The sequence below is a fragment of the Vicugna pacos genome, chromosome 32 (genome assembly GCF_048564905.1).
Source record: "Vicugna pacos chromosome 32, VicPac4, whole genome shotgun sequence".
Lineage (NCBI taxonomy): Eukaryota > Metazoa > Chordata > Mammalia > Artiodactyla > Camelidae > Vicugna > Vicugna pacos.
In genome coordinates, this window is record NC_133018.1 from 5,948,697 (window position 1) to 5,961,666 (window position 12,970).

The window sequence follows — 12,970 nt, forward strand, 5'->3', positions numbered from 1 at the left end:
AAGAAAGAAAGAAAGAAAGAGAAAGAGAGGAAGGAATGAAGGAAGGAAGAAAATGGCAAAAAAAAAACAGCCTAAAGTTAACCATCTCCAGCACTATATGTGTCTGTGATGGGGAGCAGTGGTGTCTTCCAATGAGCATGAAATTCCAACTTCACATCATACTAGAAATTCTCTTCCAACGATCAACAATCATCAAAAGAACTTTACACAGACTGGCAGAACGTGGACACCCTTAAAGGGCATTTAGTCTAGAGTTTCTCAACCTGTTTAAAACCCCCTACCTGCCCCAATCTCAGGCCCTGGGATTTCAGACTCCACCTCCTTCCCTAGGGGTGGGGAGAGTCGCCCTGCTTCAGAATTTACTGGGTTTCTGTGGGTCTCCCAGCCATGGAGGTTGTGTGGAGCTTCACTGGGTGTGGTCTGAATCACAGAAACAATGGGCGCTGAATTCTTGTTCTCCAAATATGAAATTATGACCCTGAGTGTGCTTTTTCTGGTTGCAGGAGCCCACCCCTCAGCAATCTGACATGTCCCTTACGTGCTCTGCCATCCCAAGGGGGTAATTATGGTTTTCTCCTCCTTAAAGTGGTTTTCACAGAAGAGCCTGGCACAGAGAAGGAGCCTCCAGTGGGATAAGCGCCAATCCTCCCTGTACACTGAGGAATTTTATTTGCAGAGATTACACCCAGGCCCCAGCCCTGTCTTCCATTTCATGGTCTGATCTACTTAGCGTTCTTTCACACGCACACTCCCAGGTCCCGCAGGTGCATCCTTTTTATTGTTAATTTGCTCATAAATGTTGCCAGTGGTGGTAAAAATTTTTTAAAAAGCAGTGGATTAAGGGTCAGGAGGCTGGGGTCTGGACCCTATCCCTCAATAAGCTGTGTGACCTTGGGTCCGTCACGTGGACTCTCTGGGCCTTGATTTCTTTTGCGAAATAGGGATCATCATTCTCCCAGCCCTCTTGCCTCACGGGGACCTATAGCTGTGCAGGTCACATGAGATCACAACTGGGGGAATAGTCTGAAAGCAATGACCCTTGTTCAGCCGGGAGAGATGAAAACCTTGTTTCCTCTGCATTTGGAGCAGTTTCCGCCTCTGTCCCTTTTTAATTCCCCCGCCAGAAACCTCTTTGCACAAATCACCTGTTATTTCCAGGGGTCACATTTCTAAATGTGGGTTCCTAAGGCCACAAACAATTTTAGAGGTACCTCTGTTACCAGAGATCGAGCAGGAAAGAATTCCAGAGTGAGCCATAGTAAAGTACAAGCAGATTTATTCCGGAAGATACACACTCCATAGACAGAGTGAGGTCCAGCTCAGAAGGGAGAGTGGCCCAGGAGCAGGGGCTCATCTTATTTTGTTTGTTTTGTTTTTGTTTGTGGCGGGGAGGTAATTAGGTTTATTTATTTACTTATTTATTATTTTAATGGAGAGTCTGGGGATTGAACTCAGGCCCTCGTGTATACTAAGCATGTACTTTACCACTGAGCCACACCCCCCACCCTTACCTGTATTTTTGCTGACAGTTCTCACCAGAAGGACGGAATCAGGAGATGGCTTTTACTTTCACAGGCAAGTTCTGTCATGAAACAGCCCCATCCCTACCTCTAGGGGGCCTGGGGACCGTCAAGCTGAGATCCCTTTGGGTGGAGTAGGATTAGAGGAAGGGGCGGCTGCTGCCTGTTCCTGTGACAGGCTCACCAGGTCGGCATGACAGATCCAATGGGCGGAGTCCAGCCCCACGTCCAGCTGGCCTCTGTCACAGGAGAGATGAGGACCAGCTCAGTGACCTGCTAACGGGGATGCATGTGGCTTGTCACACCTGGAAAACCAGACTCCCCTGCTCAAAAGGGGTCTGCACAGAAAGGTGTTGGTTCCACCCCCAGAGTCTTAATTCGGAGTAACATGCAATGGCCAAGACAGAACTTTTCCTTGGATATCAGGGGCCTCTGAATGGCCATTCAGATTCAGAAGTCAGTGGTCTATTTTACTTCTGTTATTCAGATCAGGGGCTAGGCTCTGAGGTCAGAACCCAGCTGGCCTCAGCCACTCCCTGGCTCTGTGACTCTGAGCAAGGTGGCCTCAGCTCTCTGAGCCACAGTTGTCTAGTCTGTAAATTGGAGACGTTGGCAGGATGGCTGGGATAAGGGGTGCACAGTCCTGGCCTGCTGTGAGCTCACGGGACCCTGCTCACGGTGACCCAGGCACAGGGTGGCAGGTGCCTCCCACCAATGCTCCAGCCAGCTTTCTGTGCAACCCACCTTTCCCCTCCTCAGCACAGCTGCCCGGACTCCTCCAGGGCAGTCTTCCCAGAAGCTTCATGGCTCAGGATGGACACACAGGAGCCAGAGAGAGAAGACAAGCACAGTTCAGCCTGGTAAGTATGTGCCACATGCCCTGAGAGCCCAGAGGACGCGCTCTGCTCAGCCTTGTGGAACTGTAAACTACTTCAGTGAATCCTTGAAACAAAGCCTGGTGATAGGTGTGATTATAAGTCTCATTTAGCAGATTAGTCACTTGCTCGTGGCTGATTCAGGATTCAAACTCAGGTCTGCCAGCCTCCAAAGTCCGTATTTTCAGTCCCTTGGTTTTCCTGCCTCCCTATAGCTTGGCACTTGAACCGGAAGCCACAATACTCCACGCATGGTTGGCTCAGCATGAAAAAGAGTACCTATCACCTCCTTCATTCTAAGCACCATACTTCTGTTAATACAACCTGTCAAATCAAGTCATTCCACTGACAGAGAGGCAGGGGAGAGGAGAGGAAAGTAGGATGCCAGGCAGGATACATTTTCCAAATCTCCACTTTGCCATAGTCTCTCCCTTGTCAGCCACTGGAAGGAAAGGATATCCACTGGAGGTCTCAGTTTGAAGGGAAACTTAGTGTTTCATTAGGAAAGCTTAGTGAGTCAAGGAGATAAGACACCATGTGGCACTGCAGCCGCAAGGCAGGAAGCGGCCTCCCTTTTGGAGGCCTGCACCGGAGGAAGAGAGAAGTCGGCTCAGACATCAGGAAGGGAGGAAGATGGACAGAAGCAGGGAGGACTCTGTTACACGTGAAAGGTGTGGGGAAGAGATAAGGTCTGCCTGAGGAGGACACGAGGCAGCTGGGGTTTACACTAGTATTAGAGATGCTGAAAACAAGATTGTCAAGGGACACAGAGGGGAGCACAAGAAAGCGATCAGGCCTCAGAGGGATGGGAAAGACGTAGGGAACGTGGTTTTAAAGCAGCCGGGACAATGGTGGTGGTGGGGAGGGGGGAAGCAGTCATTTGGATGAGTCAGCTGCGAAGTCATCCCCAAAGCTGTCTGTCTGCATTTTGTGGATTGAATATGCGAATTAGGTGCTGATCCCTGGAGACAGTGCAGCGTCCCCACCTCCACTAACTTATTCGCTGTAGCAAAAACTACCCCTAGTAGACCTGTGCTAAGCACATCACAGGCATTATCTCCTGTGTCTTCCCAACCACCCTGTGAGGTATGATTATCATTATCCCATTTTCCATACAAGGAAACCAAGGCTCACAGCAACCCATCCAAGGTCACCTGGCTGGAGGGGAGCAGAGCTGGAATTCAAACGCAGGCATGTTCTGTTTCCATAATCCACATCTGAGCACAAGATGAGAGAGGAAAGGGACCCACAGCAAGAGCCCTGTTTGGAAGGTGTATGAAGTGAGGCTGGAGGTTGCCTGGAGCTTAAAAGTCAAGCTAAGGAATTTGAACTTGATCTCGTAGGTAGTGGGAAGCCATTGAAGGTGTTTGCGCAGGGGAGTTGACCTGGCGGCCTTCTGAGGGTCCAGAGCAGTTGAGAAAGGTTCTGTGCAGGAGTCACAGAGGGACGACAGGCCAGGAGCAGCAGGAAGGCAGTCAGCACTCCTGTACTCACAGTCGACTGAACGGCTCCCGGCTGACATGCCAAGCAATCCATCATTACCTTGTCCTTGATGCTGGCTGGAGTCTGCCCTTGGCTTTCAGTCTGTGCATAAATCCAAGCATATCAGGTCCAGGCTCTAATGAAAAAAGAAAAATGATTTTTACCCGGTGGGGAGCAGTGGAGAGGGGTGTGGGCTCTGGAGCCAACTGTCCTGGATTTGAACCTCTGCTGCACTCTCACTAGCTGTGTTACCCTAGGCAAGACATTTAACCTCTCTGAGCCTCATTTTCCACCTGTAAAGTGGGGTGGAGAGCAGTGCCCACCTGAGATGGAGGATCCAGTGACACAGGGGGTGTTAGCGGCTGGCCCTGGGTGAGTGCCCCGGGGAGGGAGCTATTTACTTGTGTGTGTATGTGTGTGTGATCTTCTGCAGGGGCCGCTGCGTGCCCCTGGTACAGGGTGTTCGTCCTTCGCTAACACATCCTGCCTGAGGAATTTGTATTCCCTCCAACTTTGCACATTGCTCAGACATTCTATATTCATTGATTCCTGTCTGTTCCTCAGAAGACTTCAAGCTCATTTGTAGGACAGTCCTTGTTCCCTGTTGTTGGAAAGGCTGGTTGAGTTACAGGATGGAATCTATTTCTTTTTAATAACTTACATTGCCCCCGCCCCCCAGCACTTTATATTACAAAATCTGTAACATGCTTGGTGTGGTTCACACAGATAAGCAAAGGGAAAGAAAAGCCACCGGAAATAATTGCTGTTAGGATTTTTGTTCTTATCCTTCCAGCATTACTTTAGAAAAAGGAATGTAACAGTGGTTTTCTACAAAAGTGGGATCATCCAACACATGCTGTTAACATCATTTTTTCAGTTAATTAGACATTGTGAACAGTTTTCCACTTCTCGTCTGCATCCTTTTTAATGGTTTAACAGTATTCTGTTGTACTGTGCTTTCATCAACCGGTTCCCTGCAGTTGTACATTAAGGTTGTTTCTTATTATTTGCTGCTAAACTACAGTGAACTGACTAAATATTTGTCTACATCCATGATTATTTTCTCAAGATTAATTTTCAGAAATAGAATTCCCGGGTCAAGTTCTTTGACTGTCAAATTGACCTTCCCAGTAGCAGGATTTGAGAATGATCAGTTCCCATATCTTTGCTCACACTAGGTATTGTAATTTTAAAAATTCATGGAGGAAGGGCATAGCTCAGTGGTAGAGCCCGGGCTTAGCATGCACAAGATCCTGGGTTCAATCCCTAGCACCTCCATTTAAAAAAAAATCATCAGTTTAATGGGTAAAAGTATGTCTAGTTATCTTGATTTTGCAAATTGGATCTTACAGAGCCCCAAAGAGTGGATTCAGGTATAAACGGTCCAAGGCCTCCACTGAGACAGTATCTACATCTGGCTCCTCCCTCTGCTGGCTCTGTTTCTCTCCTTTCCTTTGTTGACCTGAAGGATATTGACTCCAAGGGCACTCTGTAATAAACCCTCTGCACCCTAACCTCCCACCCAGGATCTGCTTCCCAGGGAAACTGGTCTCTCATCCTTGTGTCTACTGGGGACTAACCTAGAATGTTCTGAGCGCTGGGCTTTCCTTCTTTCTTTGAGCTGCCAAGACAAATTGGATTCAACCCAGAGCTGAAAAGTTTTGAGCCTTCGCAGACAACCCTGGCACAACAAAAGTTTCCAGGGTAGCCCGTGGTTGGGTTAATTAAGCAGTCAGTTGGGTGAGGATTTACTGTACAGTAATCCTTACCCCCTTGACATCCCTCCAAGATGACAACATCTCCAAAAATAACACGAATTACAGTTGTCATCGTGAATATCATGGTGAGTATTTTACAGATGAGAAAACCAGCTCAGAGAGGGTAAGAAACTTGCCTGAGTTCACAGAGCCAGTGAGTCATGGGGTTTGAATTTGAACACAGGACTGTCCATTCTAAAATCACTGCTCTTTATATAACTGGAGGGAGCTCTAATTCGAAAAACTACAACACTGTATACAACAGCCAAGACATGGAAACAACCTAAATGTCCATCAACATAGGACTGGATAAAGAAGTTGTGGTATATATTTATACAATAGAATACTACTCAGCCATAAAAAAGAATAAAATATTGCTATTTGCAGCAACAAGGATGGCCCTGGAGATTGTCATGCTAAGTGATGCCAGAAAGAGAAAGAAAAATACCATATGATATCACTTATATGTGATATTTTTAAAAAGACCCAAATGAATTTATTTACAAAACAGAAACAGACTCATAGACATAGAAAACAAACTTACGGTTATTAAGGGGGAAAGGGGGTTTGGAGGGATAAATTGGGAGTTCAAGATTTGCAGATACTAACTGCTGTGTATTAAATAAACAAGAAGTTTCTATTGTATAGCACAGGGAACTATACTCAATATCTTGTAGTAACCTATAATGAAAAAGAACATGAAAATGAATATATGTATATATATGTATGACTGAAACATTATGCTGTATACTAGAAAATGATACAATATTATAAACTGACTATATTTCAATTAAAAATAAATAAATAAATAAATAAAATTAGTGCTCTTTACACTTCACTAGAGATATTCAATGAGAATAATACTATGACCCTTGGGATTGTTATCATTGTTCAAATTAAATGACATGTAAAGGCTAAGCACTTAGTACAAGGCTTGGCTCACAGTAAGTGGTCGATAAGTTTAAATCATTAATTAGAACCCCACCCCCACCCCTGCCAGGGGCTTCCCTTTTTTCTTAGAATGAATCCAAACCCTTTGAGTGTGGCCTACAAGACCACATGGTATCTGACCCTATCACTCCCTCTCTTCCTTCAGTTCAGTGACTAAACCAAACTCACACCCACCTCAGGGCCTTTGCACTTTCTATTCTCGTTTCCTGGAATGCTTTTACTCTTGGTCTTTACCTGAGTTGAGATTTCCATTCAAATCTCAGCTCAAATGTCATCCCCATGGAGAAGACTTCCCTGATCATTTAATGTTGTTGCTCTTCAAACCCGATTCACTCCCTACATGTTACATGTTACCCAGTTTTATTTTCTCCATAGCCCTTAATGTGAGCTGAAATTCTTATTCACTTTTTTGTTTACTGTCTATCTTACCTACAAGAATGCTTAAGCTCCAAGAGGGTAGGAGTCTTTCCAGTTCTCTACTATCCGCCCAAGCTCTAGGACAGTGCCAAGAGGAACAGGCACTCAATAGGAGATGTGTTGATTGAATGAATGAATAGTTTCTAGTTTAGTTGGGAGAGATGTTTTTGAATGCAAGAGAGAAGCTGGGGGAATAGGATATCAGCATAAAACTCTTAGCCCAGAGAGCAGTCCTACTTGCTCAGAGCGATACCAGATGGTAACTTTTCAGAAGAGAATTTCAGAGACCTTCGGGAACTTGCTTTATGAGGCACCTAACCATTTAGCTTTTCCTGACACCTGTGCAAGGGGAGCAGGTGTGGAGTCCTTCGGGCTTTGTGACTATAAAGACTGTCTCAGCTTTTGTCTCCAGAAAATGCCTCAGGCTGAGCTTGGGACAGAGGTGAACTTTTTTCCAGTAATAAACAGCTTCTGCATGTCAGATTGAGGAAGGCGCTAACCCTCACTTCTGCCACCTGTGGGGCAGACCCACCCGGGGAGCTCTGGGGAGGTCCCGCTCCCGTTTGGCAGCGCCACTCAAGGACAAGTTCCAATCTGGACCTCAGGAAGAGGAGCCCTGGGCCACCCAGCAGCCGGGTTCCAGGCCCGGAGCTGGGGCTGGGGGCTCACATTTTGTGTCTCTCTGGGCAGCCTCCTTTTAATTTACTTATAGTCCCCTATTATGAAGAGAATACATGCTTGATGCAGAAAACTTAGAAATAGGGGGAATTTCAATGGAAAAGAAAATGACTCAGTCAGAATTCACCACTGTGAACATTTCCAATTTTTTCCTTATACCATTTCTACAAACAAACAAACAAAAAGCATGCTTTATACCAATTCCTGACTTTTTTCACTTAGCTTTATATTTTGACTGTTTTATCTGAGTCTTTACCTTAACTATAACTAAATTGCTTTCTTTTCTATCAAATGTTTATTAGAATATCAGTATCTGCTTGTTATAAGAAAGTCAATCACTGTTGCACAAAGGGAAAGTTCTGTGAAATCCTACCCCTCAGATGTGTGTTTTCCCAGGAAAAGTTTAGTGCACATCCCTCTGTGTTCTGTGGGTACCTTTATCAATGTGTCTTTCCATAAGTGGGATCAAACTAAAGAACTAAACATAGCACTTTGCAGCTTGATTTCATTTTCACTTTATCTTTCTTTACAACTACACACTGCGTCACCTCAGTCTTTTTATTGTCTGCATGGATTTCTACAGTATGAATCAAACTTTCATTGAACTATTCCCCTATTGAAGGATGTTTTTGTTTTTTTAATTCCAAACAATGCTCCAATGACTTTTCGAGCATGTGCATATGCACCTGTGACTCTGCAGATATTTTTCCAGACATGGAAAATCAGGGTCAAAAGGAATGAACATAGTACCCTCCAAAATCATTGTTTTGGCGCCCGTGGGGCAGTGCCTGCTCCTTCACTAAAACACTGGTGGTGGTAATCCTTTCCATCTGTGTTGATTTGATGCACAAAAAAATGGTATTTCATTTTGTTTCTTTATTAATGAAACCGGGCATCTTTCCATGTTTGTAGCTGTTTGTATTTCTTGTCTTGTGCCCATTCCTGTCCTGTACCCTCACTTCTACCGAGTTATTCATCTTTTTCTTATTGATTAGGAAGACTGTTTCCTCTGTTAGTGAGGTTGGTACTTTGCCTGTTTGCTGGATATTTTATCCCAGTTAAAACTTTTTCTTTTTTTGAAACTTTTAAAGACTTTTATTGATTATTTCTTTTCGGGGGGCAGGGAGGTAATTAGGTCTTATTTATTTAATGGAGGTACTGGGGATTGGACCCAGGACCTCGTACATGCTAAGCATGCGCTCTACCACCGAGCTATACCTGCCCCTCTAAACTTGGTTTTAAATAACTGCGTAGTATTTCACCTCAATAGGAATTCCTATTTTAGATACTTTACTTGTTTTCATCCCTTTCATCCCTATTATAAACAATATCGTGATAGGTATCTTTCGTGGACATTAATTTTTTTTAAGGAAAATTTGCTAGAAGTGGAATTTATTGGGTTGAAGATATTTTTATCAAGGACCTTAATACACATGTACAAAATATCCTGCAGGAAGATGGTACCACTTGACACACCCTTCCCAATAGCAAATCGGTGCCATTTTTCCACATCCTTGACAAGGTAGGGTATGTCATTCTTTAGCTTGGCCAATACGATGGGCGTATATGCTTTCTAGGGCCACCAGAACAGATTACCACAAACCAAGTGGCTGAAAACAACAGACATCTATTATCTCCCAGTTCTAGAGGATAGAATTCTAAAATCAAGGTTTCAGCAGGGGCACAGTCCCTCTGAAGTTTTAAGCAAAGAATCCTTCCTTGCCCCTTCCCTTGCTTCTGGAGGTTGCTGGCAATCTCTGGCACTCCTTGGCCTGTGAAAGCTCAACTCCTTTGTCTGTCTCTCTCTTCACATGGCCTTCTTACAAAACACCAGTCACTGGATTTAGTGCCCACCCCAATCCGTTATGACCTCATCTTAATGTAACTAATTACATCTACCATGACCCTATTTCCAAATAGGTCATCCTGAGGTTCTGGGTGGACACTACTCAATCCCATAAAATAGGAAAAACAGGGTTTATTGTTACTTTAATGGTCGGCTCTTATTGAAAGGAAACACACAGACACAACCTCAAAGCCCAGAAATGCTGATGACAAACAATGGGACACCTTAACACAGAATGGCTTAGGAACAGGCTTGCTTGTTGGGCTGAGTCAGACTGTGCCCCACCTGAGGCAGGTGATCAGCTAAGCACTTCTAAGCCTGCTGCCCTGAGCTCGTCATCAGGTACTCGAGAATAACACAGGGTAACTCTTTGAGAACGTTCCCTGCTTTATTGTTTTTCACCAGCACCATGCCCTCAAATGGCTGGGAAAAGGGCAATGTAAGTGGCACTCTTCAACCCTGAGTTATCCTCTATGTGATGCTGAAATCATTCTTAGAAGTCTTAGAATAACCTCTACTTTTGTTCAAGTTTTGATTTGGCCCCCAGAGCCGTGCTACCTTTGGCAGGTCATAATTTCTCTAGGCCCTGACTTGATCAAGATAGGCCTCAGGTAGGACAAAGTGGGCAATTCCTAGGGTCTCTCCTGTCCCTGCCTGGGTTCACCAACCTGCCTCTTCTAGCCCCGTTAGTTGCCAGACGATGATCCAGCTCTGGCCAAATCATGCCAGGTTCCAGGTGAAAGTTGGGGGGCAGGTGAGTTGCTCATCTTCCCAGGTCAGTGACCAAATAGAACTGCTCTGCTCCTGCTCAGCACACCCTGGTGCTCTCCACGACTGCTCCCAGTCACGGTGCACGTTTTCCAAAGTCCAGGTACCCAAGGATACTCAGCAAGTTAAAGGCAGAATGGAGACTAAACCCTCAGGCCAAAGTTTGCTCCCCAGTTGGGTCCACAGTGCTTCCCTGCGGCCAAGCCAGTTAGCGTCCCTCTGCGTGACTAAGAATGGAATTACCAGTTTAGAAGCCAAGTTGAAGATAACATCTCCAACTCTAGTTCACGGTTTGAAAACTAGAATTCTTTGGAAGTTAATGGGAAACCCAAAATAATGGACTCTGCCCTTCGGATGTTTGCAGAGGCCTTTGAAGTGGTGTCAAATAACTGATAAGTGAAGATCGGGCAGTTAAAAAGCACCCAATGCAGAAGCAGGCCTCAAGGACAATTTACATTTATTTGCTGATGACTCTGGGTAAACATACTTCAAACACAGCAGAAGTTAAAGAGTCTGTCAGGTGAAGCCATTTCCCGCCAGTCGCTGAAGGTGGTCCGTGGAGAGTGACGTGGACATCATCCTCTAGCTGAGGCCCTGGCTCTGGGCAAACAGTGGGTTGGTGGCCCCTGTCCTTCTGGCCTGGATGGGGGCCTCGGAGGAACTACTCCTTGTTCTCATACTTGTGCTTGATGTGTTTCCACAGCTTCTGCATTTTAAAGAGAATGAGCCACAAACTCAGTTTTGCCTCTCCTATTTTACAACTAGTCCCACTGCCCTGGTCTTTAAAACAAGCCTGAGAGAAGCATGTACCATGTCCTGACGGTTTGCAGTGGGCAAACTGGAAGCCGTACCAGGCCTGATGTATATTCCTAACATTTACAGAATGCTCTGATGCTCTCAATCACAGCGGGAAGTCAGTGGGAAGGCATGATCTCCACTTTACAGGAAACTGAGATAGGGAGGTTGAGGGACCTGCCCAAAAGCACACAATTATTAAGTAACAGAGGCTGGAAAATTCTCATTTCTTCAACTCACAGGTATTACTCAAGAGGTCCTAAGTGCATGGTCACCAAATACTTCACATTGAGCCATTTTAAAAATTTCCTCAAATGCATGGTCCTTGGGTCAGAAACCAGCTGGATTCTCATCCCTCAAAGCACAGAAGATGGGTGGGTTATGACAACGTACAGAGATGCCTTCCCCACACACTGGAAATGACCAGAGGAACTGCTTGCAGATGGAACAGTAGCAGTACTTTCGTGAGGACAGAAAGCTGTCCTGGCCACAAGGAGTACATCAGTGGATGGAGCCTGCCTGGGCTGTAGGGCCAGACAGCTTCAAATTAAAAATGGAGTGAGTGGTGGAATAGGGCTTATCTGTCCATGACTTTCCCCACTATGAGCCACAAATTAATGATATAAAGCATGCAGAGCATCTAGCACAGTGCCTGGCACACAGGGACTCTAAAAGGTGTCATTATTCTCTATTCTATGGTTCCACTTCCTCTTGAGGAATGTAACAAATGCTACTTTTTGAGTGGCACCACCTACCAGGTACTGTGGAACCTTGCCTGCATCTCTTATAATCCTCACAATAACTTCCTGAGATAGTTAATATTATTATCATATTCATATCACAGATAAAAGTGAAGTTCAGAGAGATTAAGAAACTTGCCCAACTTAATGCCACAGTTATTAAGTGATAAGGTCCAGTGTCCCCATCCAGGGCTCTCCGATTTCATACCTTCTCCTACTGTTAACCACTGTTTATACCAGGCTGCCAGCAAGGGAAGACTTTGGAGGCAAAAAGTGCTATATAAAAAGGCAGGCCACTGTCTAAAATGTCCTTTTCGCGACAGTTGCCCGCACAAATCTGCCCTTGAAACCCTCAGACGAGACAGGGGGCCCGGGGTACAGCCCTGGCTTGCCATTGACCTCCTGGTGGTATGGCCCTAACAAGTCCTTTGCCCTCACTAGACTTTAGTTTTTCATTTCTGCAAATGGACACGTGGGTATGTGAGGTGGGAGGCAGTAATACTTACACCCCCTGCAAAATGAGATCTATTGACCTCGTTTAACGTTTTAGAGTTCACACCAGGGAAAACCGACAGACAGCAGCCTACAGACAGAAGACGCCCAGGGTTTACCCCCATGCTCGTAAAGGTAGATTGAGTCCCGCCCCACCTCCACTCCCACTGTCACCCCTCAGAGGGGCCCAAGGTCAGGGATGGCCCAGGCCCTCACCCCCTGGTTGATGTGTTCGTAGATCGCGTCCGCGCCTTGATCGAAGGCGCGCTCGAAGAACAGGGCGCCCACGGCGATGGTGAGGGCGAAGGTAGACGTTCTGCGGAACAGCAGGGAGTACAACCTCGCAGTCAACGTCGGGGCCGCCATGTTTGTCCGCTGCAGAACTAGCGCCACCGCGCCTGCGCCGCGACCGACCTTTCTCTCAGAAGGTCTTCGACCTGGAGCACTTTATGGGATTTGTAGTTCTGAATCTCTTGCTCGTCGTTTTAAACCGTGGAGGTAACTGATGGCTTTGAGCGGGATTAAAGTCTCCTAAAATTCAGATCATGGCAGCCAAAATAGTTTGATAAAATGTATTACCCAATTTTTCTCCTTAATCATTTCTTGCTGATTAACTGTTAAACTACAACACCCAGAAGCCCTCGCGCTT

The 12,970-nt window shown here is 45.7% G+C and overlaps 1 protein-coding gene across 2 annotated transcripts; it reads right to left on the reverse strand.

The window, feature by feature from the left end:
* Positions 1-10,734: 10,734 nt before the first annotated feature.
* UQCR10 (ubiquinol-cytochrome c reductase, complex III subunit X) lies at positions 10,735-12,964 on the reverse strand. Of its 2 annotated transcripts, XR_012066164.1 has the most exons (3): positions 12,538-12,964; positions 11,105-11,266; positions 10,735-11,000 (listed from the first exon to the last, which is right to left on the reverse strand). XR_012066164.1 is itself a non-coding variant. In XM_006213523.3 (2 exons), the coding sequence occupies exons 1-2, from the start codon at positions 12,685-12,687 to the stop codon at positions 10,956-10,958; spliced, it is 195 nt and encodes a 64-aa protein (XP_006213585.1). In that variant the 5' UTR covers positions 12,688-12,854; the 3' UTR covers positions 10,735-10,955. The 2 variants fall into 2 exon arrangements, 1 of the variants encoding a protein (XP_006213585.1); XM_006213523.3 differs by lacking the exon at positions 11,105-11,266 and having other exon boundaries at positions 12,538-12,854.
* Between the last annotated feature and the right edge of the window lie 6 nt (positions 12,965-12,970).